The sequence below is a fragment of the Lissotriton helveticus genome, chromosome 1_1, assembly GCF_964261635.1.
Source record: "Lissotriton helveticus chromosome 1_1, aLisHel1.1, whole genome shotgun sequence".
NCBI lineage: Eukaryota > Metazoa > Chordata > Amphibia > Caudata > Salamandridae > Lissotriton > Lissotriton helveticus.
Genome location: NC_136057.1, coordinates 92,968,114 through 92,992,324, shown reverse-complemented (window position 1 = coordinate 92,992,324; position 24,211 = coordinate 92,968,114). Strand labels below are relative to the sequence as shown.

General features: G+C 46.3%; 1 protein-coding gene across 1 annotated transcript in view; it reads left to right on the top strand.

Moving 5' to 3' along the window:
• Positions 1 to 20,618, top strand: part of LOC144758924 (uncharacterized) — a 41,444-nt gene extending 20,826 nt beyond the window's left edge. The window contains exons 3-4 of the mRNA XM_078646457.1: positions 3,845 to 4,321; positions 20,383 to 20,618. Of these exons, the coding sequence (XP_078502583.1) occupies positions 3,845 to 4,321; positions 20,383 to 20,618 (713 nt within the window). The remainder of the gene's footprint in view (positions 1 to 3,844; positions 4,322 to 20,382) is intronic.
• The last annotated feature ends 3,593 nt before the right edge of the window (positions 20,619 to 24,211 follow it).

Sequence of the window (24,211 nt, the reverse complement as noted above, 5' to 3'; positions counted from 1 at the left end):
CCTGACAACGGCGCACTCATTAAATGTTGTGTTTTTGTCCTGTTCAAAAGGGTATCCACTGCATGTGGCACCATAACATTGAGAGTATGATCTAATACGAGTCCAGCAGATTGACGAATGGAGATCGCCGCTGCTGCTGTCGCTCTGAGACAACTAGGTAATGCCTTGGCTACTGGATCCATGGTAGCTGAGAAATAGGCACATGGCCTCTGCTTGTCTCCAAATTGTTGTGTCAAGACTGATAATGCACAACCCTCTCTTTCATGAACATAGAGTGTGAAAGGCTTACTGTAGTCTGGAGTACCCAACACAGGAGCAGAACACAAGGCAGTAGGTAAATCAGAAAAACTCTTCTGACACTCATCAGTCCAAGGAAGAGGCTGGGGTGTATCTTTCAAAGTAAGTGCCAACAAAGGTTTGGCCAATAGATAAAAATTCGGGAATCCATTGTCTACAATAAGAAGTAATGCCTAAGAAAGCACGCACCTCTCTTTGTGTGGATGGCACAGACATTTGTGCAATTGCATGGATACGTTCTGGGGTCAATCGCCTTCCCTCCTTCGACAAGAGATGACCTAAGTAGGGAACCTCTTGGCGGCAATATTGTAACTTGGAAGGTGACACCCTATGGTGTAAATCAGACAAATGTTGAAGAAGTAACACAGTTGAAGCTTCACAGACATCTTCTGAATCGGCAGCCACTAACAAATCATCCACATATTGGATAAGAGTAGCACCTGGAGGCAAAGAAAAAGTGTCAAGTTGGGATTTCAAAGCCTGACTATAGATGGAGGGACTCTCACAATAGCCTTGAGGTGCTCGCTTAAATCGGAAGCTTCGGCCTCCGAGAGAGAAGCCAAAAAGGTCCCTACTCTCCTCAGCAATAGGAATGCTAAAGAAAGCATTTTTGAGATCAATAACCGAAAACCAAGCCGCTGAAGCAGGAATCATACTGAGCAGAGCAGTAATGTCCGGAACAACAGGAAACTTAGGGACAACAATTTTGTTGACCTCTCGAAGATCAATCACAAAACGATACACAGGTGGTTGAGAAGGATCAGTACGTTTAAGAACAGGCAAAACAGGGCTATTGCAAACATTTCCTCTAGTCTCTTCAACCACACCCTTCTGAACCAAGTCATAAACAATAGCCAATAAAGCTCTTTCACCATCATTAGAGATCTTGTATTGGGGAAAACGTGGCAACTTAACATCAGGCTTAACAGTAATCACATAAGGTGGAATTTGAAGCAAACCAACATCATTCAGACCCGTAGCCCAAAGTGTACGCAATTCGAGTGGCAATTGGTCTTTAGATACATACATCGGAGCAATCAATTTATCACCCAAAGTAAGATGTACACCAGAGGGGGAACAATACAATGTGGCATGCAAACGCTTCAACAAGTCCAAACCCAACAAATTCTCTCCGCAACCGGTCGTCAAAAGAAGCGGAGCTTCTAAATCATACGGACCAATGGAAATGGGCAAAGGACAAGAAACAGGGTTACTAACTGGGGCGCCAGAGAATCCTACGGAAACATTTGTTAAGCCTGACAAAGGTGCCCCAGGGAGTTTATAAGCGGTTCAAAAGGGGGTGGTGATGGACGGAGCATCTGAATCAATCAAACACTCACGCCCAGTCAAAGGATCTGGGTTTAATCCATCACCGTTCTTTAGCCCACTCTGCCACCCCAGTTTAGACATGGCTATATGCAAATCAGTCTGATCCTGTGCCTCATGGGAACAGTCCGGCCCGAATTGCCAAGCCATGTCTTCCCTGGACCGGAAACAAGCCTCCGAGGACAGGATTCTGGCATTCCAGCCGTCTTCAGCCCGGCTTGCTTGAATCCAGTGGCAAAGTGAGCAAGGGACTCACGTCTGAGCATATCCTGCCACACTTATGGCAGCCAAAAGCGGTACAAAAGGGGGTGGTGATGGACAGAGCATCTGAATCAATCAAACACTCACACCCAGTCAAAGGATCTGGGTTTAATCCATCACTGTTCTTTAGCCCACTCTGCCACCCCAGTTCAGACATGGCTATATGCAAATCAGTCTGACCCTGTGCCTCATGGGAACAGTCCAGCCCGAACTGCCAAGCCATGTCTTCCCTGGACCGGAAACAAGCCTCCGAGGACCGGTTTCTGGCATTCCAGCCGTCTTCAGCCCGGCTTGCTTGAATCCAGTGGCAAAGTGAGCAAGGGACTCACGTCTGAGCATACCCTGCCACACTTATGGCGGCCAAAAGCGGTACAAAATGTATTTGATTACACGTTAGTCTCCCTCACGTTATTTCATCACGTTCTGGGTTTCAACTGAGGAGACAAGGGTGACAGCGATCATCGCCCTCAAGAAGTCAGTCTAGGAGTTCTTCCGGATGACGTTCCTTAAAACGCAATAGGGCTGCAGGACAGTCACACCATCAACCTTAAACGTTTTAAATCTTCAGTAGCAAATACCGCGGAGGTACTTCAAGCTGCAAAAATTCAATTGAACTCCTCAAACTATCCTTCTGGCAACATAGTAGCAGGCTGGGAAAAATTTACGACGGAGTTTGCAAACAATTATTCAACAACCGTACGGCATTTTCCACCACGAGCTCCCGTTGGCACAAGGAAGATCTCAGGCACCCAGAAATTGGCCATGAAATCTCCTAGCACAACTTCACAAACACTGTGTGGATCTTAAAAAGTTGAAATGGGCAATCAAATCAAAAGAACTAATGAAGAAGACTTCTGGGCAAAACTTCACCATGCTTCCAAGGCAGCAACAGCGCCCAGTTCTGGTCGATTATAAATAAACTGTTAAATCCGAAAAACAAAGGTATAACATCTTACATTACGAAATCATCTTGGAAATCATTTCTCGACGAACATTTCAATCATCAGGACGGCAAAGTAAGTGAGCCCCATAATCTTCTGGAGAGCCGACATCCTCCTATACGCTCACCAAGTGAAGACGAAACTATGGTACCCTCTGTGGCCCAAATCAGGAAACTAATTTCCAAAGGTAGGAAAGACGGTGCTGCTGGACCTAAAGGGGCATTTCTTGTTCAGCATTGTCTCTGCTCTGGAGATGACCTCAAGAATGGTGCAGGGCTGTCCATAGAGGAGAACTGCTGTAAGACTCAAGCTCAATTTCTGTTTAGCGTTTAGTAGGTGCTCCTGCACCCTACGTTTGGTTTCTAACTGCAATCACTTCAACCACTTTCAATAGAGTTACCATATGAAGTGTAATAGGAGCGCAGGTGCGCTGTGACCTATGTTTTCATAGTAATTTGTGTTTTTCTCTGTCAAACCTGCATTATTTGCACTAATGGTGTGATTTAAGTCATTTTGGTCTTGTTTGATTTACAATATAGAAATTATTTTTACATAATCCTGCGTGGATTCTCTTTTGTGGTGTACTCACTGTGTTGCTGCGCGAGTGTGTTGCACAAATGCTCTGCACATTGCATCTTTAAACTAGCCTGACTGCTCTGCGCCAAGCTACCAGAGGGTGAGCGCAGATTATCTCAGGTGTGTATCTGGCTTACCCTGACTAGAGTGGTGGATTCTGCCTGGCTTAGGTGCCTACCTAGCCAACCAGAAAGCCCGTGTCGAACAGTGGTTCTTGTGAATCACTTGATTTCCCAGCTTGCTCCTTCTGCAGGACTAGGTCAATGCACTTTATGTAGGAGGACTAGCCTCCATTTGTGTCTCAAAGGGAAGTATGACTCTTTTTCCTAGAACATACATTTTTTCCCTGAGTTGTAACTGTTCACTTCTCCATATTATACCAATGCAGCTTTTTCAAGAAATATTTTCTTCATGTAATTTTCAATGTTTTTTCTATTTTGCAGAACAACAATCACATCTAAAAAGTATGAATGGGAAAGAAATCCATAAAGGTCCCGGAGGCAAGATGAATTTTACTCAAAATATCTACTTAAAAAAACGGCACAGAATGCACATGAGGGAGAGACGCTTTGCTTGTAATGTGTGTGACAAAGGATTTATCAATGAAACACTTCTTGTGAGGCACAAAAAAGGACACACCAGCCTCAGGCCATATCCCTGCGAAACGTGTAAAAAGTGTTTCACTCAAAAGGGAACTTTTTTACAGCATCAAAGAACACACACTGGAGAGAGGCCGTATCACTGCACAGTGTGTTCCAAGCGCTTTGCTCATAAGAAAAACCTTGTACAGCATCAAAGCGTACACACGGGAGAGAGGCCTCATCACTGTATTGTATGTGCCAAGAGCTTCACTCTAAAGAAAACTCTTCTTCAGCATCAACGGATACACACAGGAGAAAAGCCTTTTCGCTGCACCTTGTGTGAGAAGAGCTTCAGTCAAAAGACAAGTCTACTACAGCACCAAAGAAAACACACAGGGGAGAAACCTTATCACTGCACTGTCTGTTCCAAAACCTTTTCTCAGAAGGCGACCCTTGTACAGCATCAAAGAACACACACAGGAGAGAGGCCTCATCATTGCACTGTGTGTTCCAAAACCTTTTCTCAGAAGACAAACCTTGTACTGCATCAAAGAACACACACAGGAGAGAAGCCTTATCACTGCACTCTGTGTTCCAAGCGCTTTGCTGATAAGTCGGCCCTTGTACGGCATGAAATTGTACACACAGGAGAGAAGCTTTATCACTGCACTGAGTGTTCAAAGCGCTTTTCTCGTAAGGAACACCTTGTACTGCATCAAAGTGTACACACAGTTGAGAAGCCTCATCACTGTACTGTGTGTTCCAAGCGCTTTGCTTATCAGGGATCCCTTGTACGACATCAAAGCGTACACACATGAGAGAAGCCTTTTCACTGCACTGTGTGCGCGAAGAGCTTAAATCAAGTTAAGTTTCGTAACACCAAGCACACAGGAGAGAAACCTTATCACTGCAAAGTGTCTTCCAAGCGCTTTTCTCAGAAAGAAAGGCCATGTATGGCATCAAAGTGCACTTTTAAAATTGTATTTTGCACTTTTCCTCTCTTTGAGTGTTTTTAAAAAAAAAGACCGTACTTTGCATACTTCCTCTGCCACTTACCGCATTTCGGACCCTGAGCCCTCACAGCCGATTAGGCACTGCGGCGGGACCGAGGCAGGGCTAGCCGCCATTCTGGGAGGAATTTTCGCTTGCGGACTAGTTATTTGTCAGTCCTGCCACCTTTCCGCCTCTATAAATGTTACTCATTGGCATGGCGCAGCGGGCGCGCCAAAGGCGAGCCCGTCTGCGCCCGTCCGTGCCTGGACGTCGCCTCTCGCCAAAACCGCTGGGCAAAAACCTAATGACTATTTTGTCTACGGACAAGAGACTCACTTATCATTGAATCCAGGTGCTGGGGACTGCTGTAAGTTTACCTCTCAGATGGGGGAAACGGATTTGAAGTGCTCTACTTGCAAATTTAGCACACCCGCTCCTGGACTCGCTCAAGTATTAGCGAAAAGAGCCCATCTAGCCCAACTTAAAATATATCAACTTAACGTGAGATCTCTGGTCAAGCACCACATGGAAATCCATGATATTATCTCTGAGGAGTCCCGGATATTCTTTTTGTTTGTGAAACATGGCTTAAGGACGACATGAAAGCGATACCCAATCTTAGCCTCCCCCTGGGCTATTCGATTAGCACCATTATTCGGGAGTCCAGGGGTGGGGCATTGCAATTATTTATAAATCTCAGTACCCCTGCTCTTTCTCCAAGGATAATATCAAGGAATGTGAAAGCGCCCGTTTTAGGGTAGAAATTAGTGCGCATTTCACCTTCTCTGGACTGTTTATTTACCGCCCCCCTCCAGGGCCGGCCACCCAATTTATTGAGTCATTGGTGGATACGGCGAGTGCTTTGGTTGTAGGCTCTGCTAATTTCACGATCCTGGGCGATCTTAATCTTTATTTTGATATGCTGCAGGATAATGTCATACGTACTCTGCTAGAAGACCTGGATGCATTGCAGTTGGAACAATTAGTGTCCGAAGCCACACACATAGCCGGACACATTTTAGACCCGGTCTTCTCTAATATCCCAGCCGTGAACATAGCTAGGCCCAAGCCCATGGGATGGACCGATCATTTCCTGATTGAAATAGGGATATCCGTTTCAGATTTTTTTAGTTTAGACGTGACACTGAGAATAAGGTCCTTAGACGCCCTTGGCATAAACTGAGACTTGTTGATTTTCATACCTTCCTCTTGGCTAACCCCCTAGGAGACATGGCGAATCCTGAGAGGGCTTACACTGCGCTCTGCGATTGGATAGTAAAGGGCTTAGATACCTTTATTCCTGCAAAATGGACCAAGGGGCGCTCTTCCAACTCAAGCCCCTGGTACAATGAATCTCTGCGAACCCTCAGAAAAGCTTGCAAGAAAGCAGAACGTGCATGGAGAAGGGATTACATGGAGGAAGATAAAGCAATCTATATGTCCAAAATCAAGCTTTATCATAAAGTTATCGGTGCGGCACATGCGTCTTTCTATGCGAAGGAAATAAAGTTAAGCCCGAATCCGACAAAATGTATATTTAAATTTTTTAAAGAGCTTAAGAGCAGCAAAGCGGCCCCACCGAGTGTTATATCCACACAACACTGTGATGCGCTTGCGACTTTTTTTGTGGAAAAAGTCCAAAAGATCTATCAATCCTTTCCACATGTTGTCTTAGACACCACTTCCTTACCGGTTAGAGAGGAGTCCGGCTCTACGCTATCAGCAATCCCCGAGATCTCTGAGGAGGAATTTACCAAACTGGGTGGTAAAATAAAATCTGGCTCCCTCTCTGACCCTATGAGGCCGCCCCAATTTATTGAATTATTTTCGGTGCTCCGTCAGCCGCTATGCCAAATATTGAACCTATCCTTCTCCATGGCTATAGTTCCAGTTGCCTGGAAACAGGCCTGGGTGTCTCCTATTATCAAGAAGCTGACGTTAGACCCTTCTAAACCTGAGAATTTTAGACCAATCTCACTTCTCCCTTGGGTGGCCAAGATCGCAGACACCCATGTCAATAACACCCTATCTCAGTTCCTGAGCTGCCATAATATTATGGAACCATCTCAGAACGGTTTTCGGCCAGGCCATAGCACGGAAACGGCCCTGCTAGCCACCACAGAACATCTTCGGATTATCTTGGATGCCGGTCAAAGTGCAGTGCTGATCCTGCTGGATCTCAGCGCTGCCTTTTTAAACGGTGTCGCATGACATCCTTCTCCATCGTTTGGAGGCAGCAGGGATCACCGGTATGGTGTTGGAATGGTTCAGATCATTCCTAACAGAGAGATCTTTCCGTGTATCAGCCCCTCCGTTCCTTTCGCAATCCCATTCCATCGGTCAGGGGGTCCCACAGGGCTCAGCATTGAGCCCTTCTCTGTTTAATCTGTATGTACAGCCTTTGGCTGCCGTAGCGAAAAGATGGGATCTTACGATGGTGTCCTATGCGGATGATACCCAGCTTGTTATCACCTTAGCTGAGGGACCATCACTGGCAGCCACCAGATTCAGAGAGGGTTTGACAGCAGTGGCACAATGGATGACAGAAAATTGTCTACAACTTAATTTGAGCAAAACTGAGGTCTTGTTGGTGGGACAGAAGGCTGCCCTCTGGAATGATTATTGGTGGCCATCGCCCCTTGGTCCTATGCCCATCCTCAAGTCGGTGGTAAAGAACCTTGGGGTCTGGATGGATTCCACGCTCAGCTTCCAGACTCATACAAAGAAAGTCGCTGCCACTTGCATAGGACTATTAAGGGGCCTCAAACCTCTCTTGAAATTCTTTGATCCTGCAATACGACAGCTTATTGTGCAGTCTAATATACTGTCGCGGTTAGACTACGCCAGCTCTCTGCTTTTAGGTGCTAATAAAGCTGAGATACAGCGACTACAACAAGTCCAAAACTCTGCAGCCAGAACTTTGGTGGGTCTCCCCCGCTACTGCCCGGAGGGGTCTACAATTCATAGGTTGCACTGTCTTCCAATTAACAAACGGATCCAGTTTAAAGCCCTTGGTCTGTCTTTTAAGATCCTAAAGCCTAACAGCCCAGTGCTCTTGAGCGGATTGCTGAGCCCGTATGTCCCACGCAGACAGCTGCGCTCCCTGGGACAGCACATGGCAACAGTCCCACGGTTCAAACGCTGCCGGGTTGGAGGGCGTTCGTTTCGTTATCTGGCCGCCAAGCTATGGAAATCTTTGCCGATACATTTTCGGGTTGTGGAGGACTTGCTCGCATTTCGGAAAGCCATAAAAACCTTCCTTTTCTCCTTGGTATAGGACATGGAATGGCTAATCTTAGCTGTTTTTCTCTGGATTGCTTGTTCATAGGTCTGATAGCGCCGGGACGCCCCTTCGCTGGGGCAGCTGTGCGCTGTAGAAAACGTTTAAAATAACATAACATAACACAGGAAAGAGGCCTTATCACTGCACAGTGTGTGGGAAGAGCTTTACTGGTAAGGCACATATGCAACGGCACCAAATAATATACATTAAACTGAACCCTATCACTGCACAGTTTATGCCAGGAACATTCACTCAAAATGAACGTTTCTAAAATACCAATAAATACAAACTAGATCCATTTTCACTTTAACAATCTTATGTCCTGCTTACCCCAAAGTAAGTTTTACTGGAATGTTATAACTTAGCGAGGGCTTATAGTCATAAATTCCTAATGGCCAGTGTTTCCTGTAGGGAGCGTGCATTTAGTGTAATAACCCTGAGTGCGCAAACTCCGTTGCGAAGCGCATACACTTCATACATCACTAAGGCACCATTTGCAGCTCTTGCTTTTAAAAAGCGAGCAGCGTGGAAAAAAAGATCTCTTGCGTGAAGGAGCACAGAGAGCAGATCTTGGGCCTAGCCACATACCATGGTGGAAGAGGGGAGAACGTTGCAGTGTGCCTCTTAAACGGCAGGTATCAGGTTGCCGAGGGACACAAGTTGTGCAGCATGTTTCTTCTTCGCATGCTGTTTGCTGCTCTCATTTCTGAGAGAGGCTGCAGGACTTTACAGACAACTGTGGCTCTCTGGGCGTGATCCGCGCCTTGCGGATTCATTTATTTTAAAAGTCCATGCACTAATTAGCATTGTTCGGTATTTAAGGGCACGATGTACGGCATACTGATGTTTAAGTCCCAGCTAAAAGTGTTCAAAAGGCAAGCACCCTGCGCATAATGATATGCCTGTGCTAAATTTATTTAGAGAAGTCATTTCTGACCCTGCCGCAAGCATGCTAAGGCATATATGACCCTAGTGAGGCAGCATCATTAAGATGAGTCATTTCCCGGCCTAGTCCTGGGCTCTGTAATTGCAGCTCTGGCCACCTGTGAAGCGTGATTGTGAGCAGCCATTTAAGAATTTAAGGAGATATGATCGGCAACCAATCACATCCTCGTGTTATTTCTTTATAAATGTGCTGAGTCTTTCTCACTGCTAGTTGATTCTATTGTACCAACCGAATATAGGATTCATTTACCACCTCTCACACGCCATTACATGAGGGCACAGCCTCAACGCTCTCACATCGCCTTACAAAACACACACTAAACTACTACTTACACGTCACAACAACTTTTAGCTCACTGCTAGGGCTCCCAGCACAGCCCCCTATTCACAGATGCCAAAGTCCCTACTCTCCTCGCTGAACGGACTTGCTTCAGGTGCTGCTCGCTCTTTGTGGTGCGTGATTACCGTTGGAGCTGCAGAAAGAAACGTGGGCTCTTTTCCCTTCCCATCATACCTTTTCCCACATATGTTTAAGAGTTAGTAGTTGAACTTTATTCATTGCAGATGTATGTAGACCTCTTTTCCTAAATAAATCCTGCTGTATCTTGCATTGCAATGGGTTCGAGTCAGCATTCTGTGCATTTAAGAACCCTCCTACAGGGCTGACATTTATTTTTTGTCACTTTGTAAGCTCCACAGCGCTCAGGCTTCAGTAGTGAAGAGTGCTGCCGCAACCAACTGGAAAGCAGCTAACCCACTCAGCAGCCCCATATATATGAGTGCCGCCAGGTATAACTTGATTTACCTCTTGTCAGGAGTAAGTATTGTGTCCATACTGATTTTTTTATTTCTTTTTTTCATTCCAACCCTTTTATGCTTTCCTCATTCGAAGAATGCAAAATTCAACAAGACTTAGGGCAGGATGTACTAGCATCAGGAATACCGATTTCCTATTTGCGATTCTATATGAGTCGCAATTTGGAAATCGGAATTCCTAATGTATCAAACTCTTTTGAGTGTCATTAGCGATTGCTAGCGAGATTCAAATAGACCTACCTCATGCATATTAGTGTGATAGGTCGCAATTTGAGACCCATTAGGAATCACAACCATCACAGAGATGGCAGCCTGCTGAGGTCAGCAGACCGCCATGTCTATGATTGTTTTTTAATAAAGCAGTCTGTTTATTTTTTTTTTAATGCAGCCCATTTTCCTGAAAGGATAATGGGATGCATTTAAAAAGAAAAAAAATAAGCTTTTTCGTTTAATTTTTTAAGAGTAGACAGTGGGGTCCGTGGGACAGCCGCCTGCTCTTAAAAATATTTGTTTTCCATTCTTCAAAGGACCCGTACCTATTTGCAAATGGGTTACCACCTCCTTCAGGGAGTCAGTAAAATTTCACCTTAATTCGGTCGCAAAACTTTCATACAGCCCATTCAGATTCAGTAATTGGAAGAAATGCCGTAAACACGCCCCTTTTAAATACCAAATCACAAACACTAATTGCGAGTAGGTAGCGTGTTACTGAATCACAATTTTTATTTGTTGCAATTGTAAAAACATTTTTGTGGTTGGGTGTTTCCGACTGCAAAAATGCTTTGTACAAGGGGCCCCTAATGATTTACTCCCCCAGCTGGAGAACTAGCCAATAGGGCACTAAACTAATGGGGCAGCGCCAGCTTTGCACGTGTGCAGCAACAGCAGTGGCTTGAGCACCGGCACAGGTTTTTTTTTTAAAACAAATGAATCACTGCAAGCATTCATTTATTTGCGCTCCTCATGATTGCAGATATCTCTTTCAGCCTTAGGCTTGGAGATAATATTTTGTTTGAAGTCCATGTTCGTGTTTTCCCAGCGGACGGCTGATGCTCCTGCTGTTCTTGGTCCATTCATCACACACTCCTGCTGGTGCTTGCTGACTCTTCATGCTTCTGTGCACTTTATCAATGGTGCAGCAGGTGCAGTGGCACAGGGGCCCAGGACTGTGAGGGCCCGTTGACCCTGTAAATGACTGAATATTAGCAGCCCAACAACAGTCAAATTGGTGATTTCCTTTGCTTGCACCTGAGCTCATGGCATCCTGGTCTTTCCACAAATATGCATAAACCCAAGCTAGGCGTTCCTGCTAGCATTGATGGAGGGCTGTACGTTTTGGAAGGAGAGTCGATCTCTCAGGACCATGCTCAGATAAAATGATATTTATTACGAGTCACTGCAGTGCCGACGCCTGAGCAGCAGCGAACCCTTCGTCTACCTCTTCTTGGTTCATGCAGGACTTCATTCTGCCTAAGTAAGGTTCCCGTATGTTTCATTTAACAACACAGTTTGGTTCCTAAATGCAACTGAAAAGATCTGGGGCAGATTTACAAGCCCCTTGCGCCTCTTTCACGCCGCCATTGCGTCGCTTTTGTGACGCAACGGCAGCGCAAAAGATGCATCATGGTGCGGGGTATTTACAACGTGACGCATCTGGGAGATGCGTCATGTTGTAAAGCCCTGCGCCATAAGGAGGCGTTCCGGCGCAGGGGGGGGCGTTCCTGCGCAGGAACGCCTCCTAAAAGTGGCTGAGTGAAATCTACAAGATTTCACTCAGTCACTTTTAGGCCAATGCTGCATCAAAACCCTGCGCCTGCATGAAGCAGGCATAAGGCTTGACGCAGCATTGGACAGATAGCGACGCAACTCCAGCAATGTGCCGCCTTTACGGCACAGATGTGTCACGCATCTGTGCCGTTTTTGCCCCATGGTGCGCCGCATTGTAAATGCGGTGCACCATGGGTGGCGGAGCTGTGGCGCACAATAACTGGCGCATCCCTGGGATGCGCCAGTTATTGTAAATCTGCCCCTTAGATTTTAGTGGGATGAACAGTACATAGGATTATACCTGCAAGCATTCTGGAAATACAAAACAGACACAGACACGCATCAACCCTTTTAAGAATATCCACACCTTATGTCCATTATACTCCACTCCACGTGTTGTATAGCATTCCCCATCATAGGGAGGGGACGCCTTCACAAAAGAAGGGTCGAGGATGTGTTGCATCTTGAAAGGCTTCAAGCCTGTGCTCTGCGTGCTGCAGATGTCCGCAGTGGATGCCTTAACCATCTGCGCTACCTTACATGCTTACTAAGACACAGGAACAACAGTGTATGTATGTCAATTGTAACTGAGGACAAACAAACATTTTGGTTTAGAGGATCGCCTAAACCTTTTAGTTTCGTAGCTACAAGCACTTTCTTTCTGTGGCACTTTGCATTTCATGTTCACTGTGCTGCGGCTCACCATTACCAGTCCACCGAAAACAAAATGCAATTGAGAATTGGTTGCAGGTTGCAGGCTCCACTCATCCTCCACCGTTCCACAAGCAGGTAGTTTGGATCTTCCATTTATTTAAGGCAATTCCTGAAATATCCGAAATAGCTGTATAGTCCAGAAAAATATTTCACACTCTCAGGGGATTCCTTTCTTTTTTTGTCCAACTCCTCTCTGCTGCAAAGCATTCAATGGTAAGTGGCGCTCTTCAGTATACCTTTCTGCTGCTGACAGTCATTCGATAGACCTCTCCCCACACATCTGCCCCACAGGACCTGTTGTCTGTACATTCTTCAACTGCATACATTCGTTTGTCCTTTGCAGGGGTCTGGTTATACCGCAGCCCCATTCCATAGCCCACCACGCTGCAGCCTGCAATCCTCTTTTAGTATCCTGTGTCCAGCATCACCCCTCTGTGTGCCCTTCCTCCTCTGCATTTTCGCCTTTTTCCACTAAGTATGCCTTATAAAGGGCCCAGTAGTCCCTAGGGCGGTTCTGCACAGACTGAAGCTCATTAGAAGTGTCCAACTACTCATTACAGTATGCCATGTCCGAGTGCCGATCCCTCAATATTGGGGCAGGGGCCCTTGCCCAGCGCATCGCTACTCTGCGCTTAGCTAATAGTAGTCCAATAGCTACTAGCTTCCTGACCAATTTTCCTAGGTCCCAATAAAGCTAACATTGGTTCCATCTGTATAGTGAAGCTGTTCTAGCCGTCTATGCCTGGAAAACTCCCTCCCAGAATTGAAGTATCGCTGGACAGTACCAAGCAGCATGTATAAACCCTTCTTCCTGCTCACTGCATCGCAGGCAGTTTGCAGATTCCCGTAGGCCATATCAGTACAATCTTTCCAGCGTATAATACACACGGTTTATGTACTTAAAGTGTATCAACTGGTGTCCCCATTTACAGATCCCTCTTTCGTTCTATCGCAGCAGGACTGCCATATCTTATCTTCTACGGGCCTACCCAAGTCTCTCGGCTAGTCCGATCTTGCTTCAATCGCACTGGGTCTGCGCTTGCCTGTGCGTAAGCATAGAGCACGCTTACTAACTTGTCAGGGGCTTCTTCTGTTTCAGGGCAGAACGTGCCGGCATGTCTGGTGGCTCTTGCAAGTCTTGTCGTAATAGTTCTCTCAATTCATGGCAGTGATATTGAGTCAGGGCTGATGGCGGGTGCTTTGCTCAGGGATATTCCTCCAATTCCCAACCTTTACTCTGTGAAAAAGATCTCCCATCTTTGTTACCTCTTGCGTTTGCAGGGCAGTTCTCATATTTTTTACCAGTACTAATGAGAGCCAGGTGCACCGCTGTAGTTTAACATGTGGGAATACAAGAGTGTGCCCCTTGTGTATCTCACAAGCTCCACCATGCATGTGATGCAGTGTTCAGTAGATCAAAGACTCGAAATTTGGCGGGTTGGAGCCTTGAAAGTTTCTGTGGGAGTGTGTGGGGGTGTGCAGCATCTCTCTTCAAGCACTGATTAGGCAGATCGTGTGGGCCATGAATCCAGTAGTAGGCGAAGGAGCTTTGCACCACTTTATAGTACAATTCTAGGTCTGGCGCATTAAGACCCCCCCATGTCATAAGGTAGAGTGAGGACCTCCCACCGAACCTTTGGCTGCTTTCCCACCCATGCTAATTTTGTCAGAAAACTTCATAATGTCGCAAAAATAACTTTAGGCAGGAGAATAGGTATGTTCAGAAACAGAAACCTAGGGAAGACTACCATTTTCATAAGAGCTATGTGCCCAATGAGAGAGAGTGGTAGTTTAACCCAGCAGTTCACATCTTCTAACATTTGTATTGCCTTACCATAGTTCTCAAGTATGACTATTGCTGGGTCTGTATGAATCTGTATTCCCAAATATCGTTCTGCTTCTGTCGTCTATCGTAAGGGGAATTCCAATACTGGTGGCGTCGTGGATGGGGTAAGGGGAAAAATGATGGACTTATCCCAGTTAACCTTTAGCCCTGAAAGACCCCCAAATCGTACCACTTCTCTTAGCATAGGCGTAAGATTCTTGCCTGGTTCCCGAACATACAGTCTTTCTTTTTTAAGGGACTATTTTTAATGGGAAGAGACTTCCTCAGCATAGTACTCGATATCAAGATTTTAGTACTTTAAAACTAGGAGATTGGATTGGCTCTCTTGTTGGTTTGCTCAAGCGACTGGAACTCAATTATCCTATTAACTGTTTTGTTAATTTGCTTCTGATTCTCGCTATTCCAAAATATTCGGGCTGGCTTTTGTTTGACTAATACCTCTCCCCTACCATGTGATAGAGACCATGTAGAAACTGGCTGAAGACGGAGGTCTATTTCCAGACGAAGTATTGCGTGGTCACTGCTTTGGATAAATTGTGTTGATAAACTGAAAAATGTATTGAAAAAGTCGTAACTGCTGATAATATAGTCCAGTCTAGATAGCCCTGATGGACCCTTCCGCATATATGAACCTGGCACATCTCCTCTCATTCTTACGTTTAATGTGGAGCAATATATAGAGTTGATGATGAAGGACTTATTTGGACAAGATCTATCTACTTTGTTTCTTATAGAACGTGCACATCGCACGCTGGGACCACGACCAAGACCAGGAGCGCCGGCACGGCCCTTCGTGGCGCGCGTGTTAAACTACAGGGATCGAGACACTATTTTGCGAAAGGCAAGGGATAGAGGAGAAATACAATACCAAGGCAACAACATCGCACTATACCCAGACTTCACATTGCAGGTTCAGGCGGCATGGAGGGAATTTGTACCGGCCAGGAAGATCTTCCAACAAATTGGTACTAAATACTCTTTTAATTTACCCTGCAGGACTGAGAGTCCAGGGACCGGGAAAACCCACCTTTTTTACAGATGCAAAAGCAGCGCTACAGTATGCTAAGCAAATGACAAAAGACCACAAGTAACAGGAAGGGACTAGCTGCCGGCAGACTGTGAACAATATGAGCGATAACGACTGAGAGCGGACAACTGGAGCAGATCACGTAGATAAGTATTGAGTCCTGAACTCTGGGGCAAAGGTTAGGCAGTGGCGGGGTGTTGATAACGAAGGTAGAATTGGAAGATCGGCAGAATGGCTGGGACACTATTGTACAATATAGGTTCCCTGATGGTCGATAATCATTGTATACAATAGTGTACATATTAGGACCGTGGATGCATGTGCTACACCGGCAACCCTGTCATGAGTACAGGGGAATATTGCCGGCACACTCTTGCACCCCACTGGGATGATTCCCGTGTGTTCACTACTGTGGACCATGTGTTCACAGTTTTGGGGGAAGGGGGAGGGTAGTACACAACCTGTTTGGGGGTTGGTGTGGGTTGGGGGGGGTACGGGGTAACGTTCGACAATTTCTTCCTGCATAGACAACTGTCACTGCTAATGGAACACAAATGTATGATGCATGCCTCCTGTTGGTTAGATATTGATATTACGGGTTTAATATGTCAGTGTTAAAATGCCTCTCCTGGAATGTGCGGGGTCTGAATGACTGTAGAAAGGTCAGGCTGGGCCACTCATATTTAGTAAGACACGAAAAAAATATATGCCTGCTGCAAGAGACCCATCTGACGGCTACAGCAGCTACTGCACTTAAACACACAAGATGGGGGAGGTGGTGGAAGCTGGGTATTCAAATTATTCAAGGGGGGTGGTGATACTGATTCGCAGAGGGCTACAGTGGCGGACACATCATAAATATATTGACAGAGAAGGGAGGTATATATTATTACAAGGCACACTGTATAACACCCCAGTAGTGATGATAAATACCTATGGGCCAAACACAGACGATCCCCTTTTCTTTAACGAGTTGGGACAAAAGATAAGGATTTTAGGTGACCCGGCGATCCTATGGGGAGATGACTTTAACCTGGTACTCTCACCAGGTGTGGACAGGCAGGGAGCACTGCAGGAACATCACCCGAAAGAAAGCAACTGAAGTTCTGTTGTGACTTATAGAAGAACACTGTTTAGTGGACATCTGGAGAAGGTTGCATCTGACAGATAGGGAAGGCACATGCATGACGTATCATCGTAATTCCTGGTCTAGACTGGATTTCTGGCTTGCGTTAAGAGACATTCACGCATGGGTACTGGATGCTGTACACTGCCCCCGAACTCTCTCTGATCATACACCCACACTGATAACACTGCAAATACCAACACCATATCGCCAACCCTTTAGCTGGCGTTTCCCTTTCAAGAGCGCTGCTAGATCAGATTTTTCGTGAGGAGCTAAGAGAGAAAATACACGAATACTTCACACTGAATGAGGGAACAGTAGATTCTCCGGGTACCCTGCGGGAGGCGTTTAAGGTGGTTATCAGAGGGAACTGTATGGCACTTAAAACAGGTGTACTTAGGGACATACACAACACAATGCATAGGCTAGAGCGCGACATAGGCGAAACTGAGAGATCAATCCGACAAGCCCCGTCTCCCAGTGCCCTCGCTCACCTGAGAACCAAACTAAAAGAATATCAGACAGAGGCAGAACGAGAAACCGCGAACATGTGTTAATATACACAAGTGAGACGATATGGTGAGGGAGAAAGGGCAGGCAAAACCTTGGCTTGTCTGCTAAGAGGCCCAAGAGGAGTTAACTATATCACTGAGCTGCAGATGGAGAGTGGTGAGGTAGTAAGAACGCCCAGCGACATATTGCACGTAATGACCACATTCTATAAACAACTGTACACTTCGCAGACAAATCCCACCCATTCCACCATTGTAGAATACCTAGATACAGTGGCGCTAGCATAGTTTAATAGGGGAGCCCGGAATATATGGATTTACCGATAACGTTTGAAGATGTGAGGCAGGTGATAAGTGGAATGCCAGCAGATAAATCCCCTGGGGCAGACGGATTGACAGCAGCCTTTTATAAGGAATATGCAGAGGTACTGGCCCGCATCTATTGCGGGTATATATGGAGGCAATGGAAACAGGTGTGCTGCCATCCACCCTTAGGGAAGCCACAATAATTACGATATTGAAACCTGGCAAGGACCCCACTAGACCGGACTCCTACAGGCCACTATCAGCATTAATATATATGCCAAAATATACGCTAAATTGCTTGCAAACAGACTACAGCCGATGCTGGCACAAATAGCGTTGCCAGATCAATCCGGTTTTATCCCAGGCCGGTCAACGGCGCACAACTTACGAACTATATTTGGTTTATTGCACTACCTGGCCCCCTTGTGAAGGCAGTGGCTGCTTTACTGGACGCAAACAAAGAATTCGACTGACTGGAGTGGAAGTATCTTTTCACTCTGTTGCCCCGGTTAGGGTTCAGCCCTGCGTTTGTAAAGCAGATACAGGTAATTTACTGCAACCCGATGGCAGGCGTAAAGGTGAATGGGTGAATGTCTGGCTCGTTTGATATCACGAGAGGGACACGTCAGGGGTGCCCACTCTCGCCACTATTATTTGCGATCGCCACTGAGCCACTGGCTGCCAGACTCCGCCAACATCACACCCAACGAAGCATAGGTTTTACGTCTCAGGGCTTACTAATTTCTATGTACGCTGATGATACGACGATATATCTCATGAACCCAAGTGAAAACCTTGATGTAATTATGAGAGAACTGGTGCGATTTGGAGGCTTAACGGGAATACGGATAAACTGGGAGAAGTTGGTAATGTTACCACTCACTGACGGCACTACCCCCTGTGAGACGGAATTACCCATTCAATGGGCGGAAGGCACTACAAGGTATCTCGGCATATGGATAAGTAGGTCCATACAGGAGATATGGTTGGCTAACTATGGGAAGGTGATGGACTGGATCGAAAAAAGAGTCCGGTGTTGGAAGGGGCTCCTACTGTCATTAACGGGCCGCATAGCTATAATGAAAATGATAATACTCCCCAAACTCCTATACCTCTTTGTAAACATACCGATGCCGCTAAATGTACACTTTTTTAAAAGGCTGCATACCAATAACATCGAGCTAATCTGGGCGGGTAGACAGCTTAGGGTATCATGGAACTTGTTGACATTGCCATTTGCTCAGGGGGGTCTGGCGGCCTCGGAATTTGAGCTTTATGCATATAGAACACAGGCACAATACCTCCATTTTTGGCAACGTCCTACCCCATACCAACCACATGTAGCGATAGAACTTGACAGAGTTGCGCCTACGGCACGGCGGTATACCAGCCATACAAGAGGCCTCATGATGAAATGAACACGAGATGGGCCTGGAGAAACATAGCTAAAAGAGCAGGTTATAGCGAACTGTACGCACCATCAATGCCGCTGGGAAGCAACCCACTATTGGCGCCACTAACTGACCGAGCCACCACACTAAGAGCAAAGGCACATGACTTGACGAAGCGGGGGGCCTATATCCAGACAATGTATTTCTTGAGCTACAACAGGTGTGCAAACAACAGACACCATCGGCATCAGACATGCTGTTATATTATCAACTAAGGGCGGCAAGTAGAGCCAGATATGAAAGCTTTCTGCAGGCGCTCCCCACTCTGACAGCACTAGAAGACGTACTATCAAATGCATCTCCTCACAAATTGATAACCCGTATATATAGTACCACCCAGAATTCGTCCCCTATCACTACGAGTACATCTAAAGGGCAGTGGTAGGCTGACACGGAGACCACTATAACCGAAAAACAGTGGCAATTTTGTTGCTGGCAGCTAGAACATTTATCACCAAATTACAGGTAGCGACTTATACACTTCAAGTTTTTAAACCGGATATACAGAACACCGATACAGCTACACTGAATGGGTTTACAGGCTGCCACGAGATGCTGGAGATGTGGGGTGCAGGAGGCTACGTTCCTCCATCTAGCCTGGATGTGCGTGCCGATTGCGAATTATTGGGAGGAGGTTGGCAGGCACATTGGAGAGATAACTGAGACACAATTACACCTCACCCCATTGATTGCATTGTTGGGCTTTGTAGCAGAAACACCAAAAAGCTTGCGGTGTTGCTGTTGCTGGCAAAATGCAGGTGGCTATGCACTGGAAGAAGCACCGGCTCCCCACGATAGCGGGATGGCTACATGCAGTTATGTACTGCAGAGATCAGCTGACGAATTATTGGGAACTAACACCAGTAAGATCTAGACCGGTAGATATATGGGAGCCGTTTGCAAGGTGGTTGCAATCCAGGGGTGCAGACCTACAGAACGCTATTTAAAAACAAAGTACACAAATTGGGGGTGGACAGGGTGATCGTGGGGGGAATGGCTAAACTGACCCAGTTAACTGCGAGGGCAGAGGACTATACACGGACATATACAAGAAGTTTACAGTGCACGTATGGAGATTGATAGGTGGGCAGGTAGCATCACTAGGAAATTTGAAATATCAGGAGGACAGGGTAAGGGAGGTTACTATGGGGTTGTTGAGATGATAAGTTAGTTACAGTGGAAGTGACTCAGAGAAACTATTAAATTGCATGTTATGTAGATCCTCAAATGTTAGGAGGGCTGAACCGCCGCTGAGCCTCAGGGATGTCAGCAAAACGGCTGTGTACGACGAGTTTGAAGACGCTTTAAAATGCTGCCGGCCCCAATGGTTGTAGGCGCCAAGCTGTGTTCACTGTACTACTGTGAAAATAAATATTTTGAACAAAAAAAAAAAAAAAGGAAGCTTGGCAGTCTTTTCTTGTGTGTGTCCATTTAAATTGTTTAGTAACCACAACCATACATTGTCATTTTGACTGGTACTTGTGTGATTTTCATCATCTTGGTTCCATATCCATCTACCTCCAACCTCAATGTTAATTATTAGTTTATCCGGCAGTCCCAGGTTACACTGAACAGCATATGCATTCCTAAAACCACCGCTTCCATTTCATACAGCCAAGAAACAAAATATTGGCGCATTGTGGACTGCCTGCATTGAAACGTTTGATGATTTCATTAATGCACGGGAAGAAGCAGATAACAAAAAGATAATCAAATACCTCAAGAACCTTGCAGGTGAAGGAGTGAAGCAACTGATAAAGAAAATTCTACAAACTAAAGAGGCTTCTTACCATCAAATCAAAGAGGGGCTCAATATAAAATTCAATCCAATGCCAAATTTTTTATTATGAGCAATATATTTTCAGGCAAGAAAAACAGAACGTTGGTGAAACATTCAGTGAATTAGTAGAAACTTGATATTCAATTCCATTCAAACACTTTATTGCGGTCATTAGACCATAAAAACGCAAGTGCATAAAAATGATAATACATACAAGCATCCACCAGGGCCTAAACTCAATGCCCCAGGGTCCTATATTATTATTGCAAGTTATCCCGCACCCCAATAAATAAGCACGGTACATAACAACACATACGTAGTGCAGTTTTTTTAATTATTTTTTTATTCTTTTTATTAACCATAGGAATCAATCACTAGGCAGTATACATAGTACAATGGCTTTGCTTATCTGAATCAAGGTTTTCTGACGTTTACAATACCCAATGTAGTTATTGGTGATACATGTCATATCTACAATGGTTCATCTTGAGTTGGCACCAGCGGCGGGGTACAGAGATTCCCCCTATATTCATTGCAGCCCTCCCAGATTCTGGACCACTTCCTGGGACATCCCCTGGCCACATAGACATATTTCTCACGAAACATGCACCAGTCCATATCTTTTTTCCAATCACAGCTGGTGTCCGCGCTGCCCCCAACTTCTGGGCTATGCTACATTTAGAGATCATAAGCCCCAATGTAACCCAGGTGACACGATTGATGATCAGGTGTGTCGGTTCCCACACTTTCAGGAGACATCTCTTGGCCTCCAGGGGGAGTGTCTGATATAACACTTCTCTCAGACTCCCATGTATTGACTTCCAGTACCTCTGGACGTACGGGCAGCCCCATAGTATATGAAGGAACGTACCTTCACCTCCACAACCTCTTCTGCATTTACCATCAGCTGCCCTACCCATGAGCACCAGCCCAGGTCCCGTGATATAGATGCGGTGCAATATTTTAAGTTGTACTAGCCTCAACTTTGCTGCGATGGCTACCTCTCGTGGCGAAGACACTGCCGCCACCCAGTCCTCATCATCTAGAATCATGCTGTGCCCTTCCCATTTCTCTTGCAATTTCACTAAGGGGTATCCTGTGTGATTCGCAAGCTTTTTGTATGTGAGAGAGATTGCCTTTGTCGGTAAGTATCCATCAAGGAGCCTATCTTCGAGGGGTGTCGCGTCAGGAGGGGCATCTCCCCTCTGAAGACAGGAGTACAGGGCATGGCGGACTTGCATGTACCTAAAATGTTCTGTGGCGGCAAGCTCATACTCTCGTTGTAACGTGGAAAATGACTTGACCTCCCCTTTCACTCATAGGTCGCCTACTTTCGAGATGCCTATGAGGTCCCATTTGTCAAAGCCTTTAGTGGACCATAGGTTCCCCAGTCTTTGGAAGTCCCACAGTGGCGTTGCAAGGGTTACTTTATTGTCCCATCCCATGCTCCTGGAGGCTTCTCTCCACACCTGTACTGATTGTTTAGTCGGCCCGGTTAGAAGGTGCCCCTCCGGTCTTTGAATAAAGCGCCCGGTTATAGTTGCGCGGTTTCCCATTCCATAGTAGACGGCGTTGTAAGGTTTCGATCTCCTTAAAATAGCTGGTGGGAACCAAATCTAGCGAATTTTGTAGGACATATAGGAATCGGGGCAGGGACATCATTTTGAACAGGGAGGCTCTACCTTGCAGTGAGAGTGGGAGTTGCAACCAGCGCTCAGAAGCCTTGAGTGCTGATTTGTATCGGGCAGCCCCTGGGTAAGCCTGTGAGGGGTCTCTTGAGGACATATAGAACTGACTTGAGCCAGTTTATGGTGTACCCTGAGTATCTGCCAAAGGTGGCAAAGATGTCAAGTACTGCCGTGAGCAAGACCTTCGGGGAAGTTAGGAACAGCAGTATGTCCTCCGCATAGAGTGAGATGCGGTCCTCCCAGGATTCTGCCCATCTGAATCCGCGGATCATCGGATCCCCCCGTATCCAGGACGCCAGGGGCTCCAGGGCTAAGGCAAACAGGAGGGGGGAGAGCGGGCAACCCTGCCTCGTGCCTCTGCCTAGTTCAAACACGTCAGATTTTTTATTGTTTACCACTACCTGGGCTAGTGGTTTCGTGTAAAGAAGTCGTACCCACCTGATGATTTGGACCGCCCCTTCTTGGATTGTAGTCACCCTCCCCATTGCTCCGGGTACCCTGCGCAAATTCAGCGCCGTGTTGCGCTGAGGCATGAAGCCCGATTGATCTGGATGTACGAGGTTATTGATGATCTTAATTAACCTATTAGCAAGGAGTTTTGCTAGGATCTTTGGTTTGGCGTTCAATAGGGAGATCGGTCTATAGGAGGAACAATCTGTCCGGCTTTTACCTTCTTTGTGGAACATCACCAGAGTGGCTAGTCTTTGGTCCCTTGGCAGTTCCCCTATTTCCCTTCTCTCCTTTAACATATTGCAGAGGTGGGGGGACGACAATATCTGTCCCAAGTTTATAGAGTTCAATCGGTAGCCCGTTGGGCTCCGACGCTTTCCCTGAGTTGAAACCTCTGATTGCTAACACTACCTCATCTGGTGTGAGTGCCCCCTCCAGATACTCAAGCTCTGACTCCAAGAGTTTAGGAAGTGTTACATCTCGTAGAAGGGCAATAGAGTCCGGCGTTGAGTATGGGTTGTGGGAAGCATATATCTCCTAGAAGTGTAGGGCAAATGTGTTTTCTATGTCTTGGGGGGTCTGTAATTATGTGTTCGTCTTTATCTATTAGCTCTGGAATCAGTCTATTTGCCAGTTTTTGTTTATCGAGCCAAGCAAGCAGTTTCCCGGCTTTGTCTCCTTGATCGTAGTTTCTGCCCAACGTGTCTCTCCCCAGCTCTTTGGCCTTATTAGTTACCAGGGCCCTGTAGCTATCCTGTTTTAATTGAAAGGTGTGTAAGGTGTCTGGGTTAAGTCTATCCGCCTGTTCTTCCTCTAGTCTGCAGATTTCCGTCTCTAGTGCTTCCACCTCCTTGACCCTTTCCTTCCTCACCCCGGCTATTTGGGAGAGGGCCTGACCCCTGACCACAGTCTTAAACGCCTCCCACAGTGTCTGGTGTGAACTTACCGATCTCTCATTCTCTAGGAAGTAGTGTTTGATGGAGGCATGGACCGCTTTATGAACCACTGGGTTACGGAGCTGCCAGGAGTTGATAGGTGCCACTATACCCACTCTCTGTTGGCCCACCACTAGTTGCATCCACAACGGGGAATGGTACAATATGCCTCTCGCCATGTGTTTGACCTCTTGGACATATTGTATCTGGTCAGGGGGGGCCAACAAGTAGTCCAATCTGGATTGTGAGTTGTGGGCACCTGAATGAAAAGTGTACTGGGTGGTGCTTGGGTGAAGTGAGTGCCATGCATCCTGTAGCCCCAGCGCCCCCAAAAAGTTAGGCAACCAGCTGTTAGATGGGGGAAGTCTTCTAGGCGGGTGTCTGTCGTGTGTGCCATCTACCACTGCGTTCAGGTCCCCTCCCACTATCAACAGTCCCTCCGGGATCATCATCAGGATAGATCCTAGGTCCTTGAATGTTTCTCCCAGTCCCCCCGCAGCTTCTGAAGTGTGGTGGAGCAATGCGTAACAAGAGATTGATAGATCCAGGAGATCTTTTTGGTTTCCAGATCCCCCATAAAGTCTCTCGTC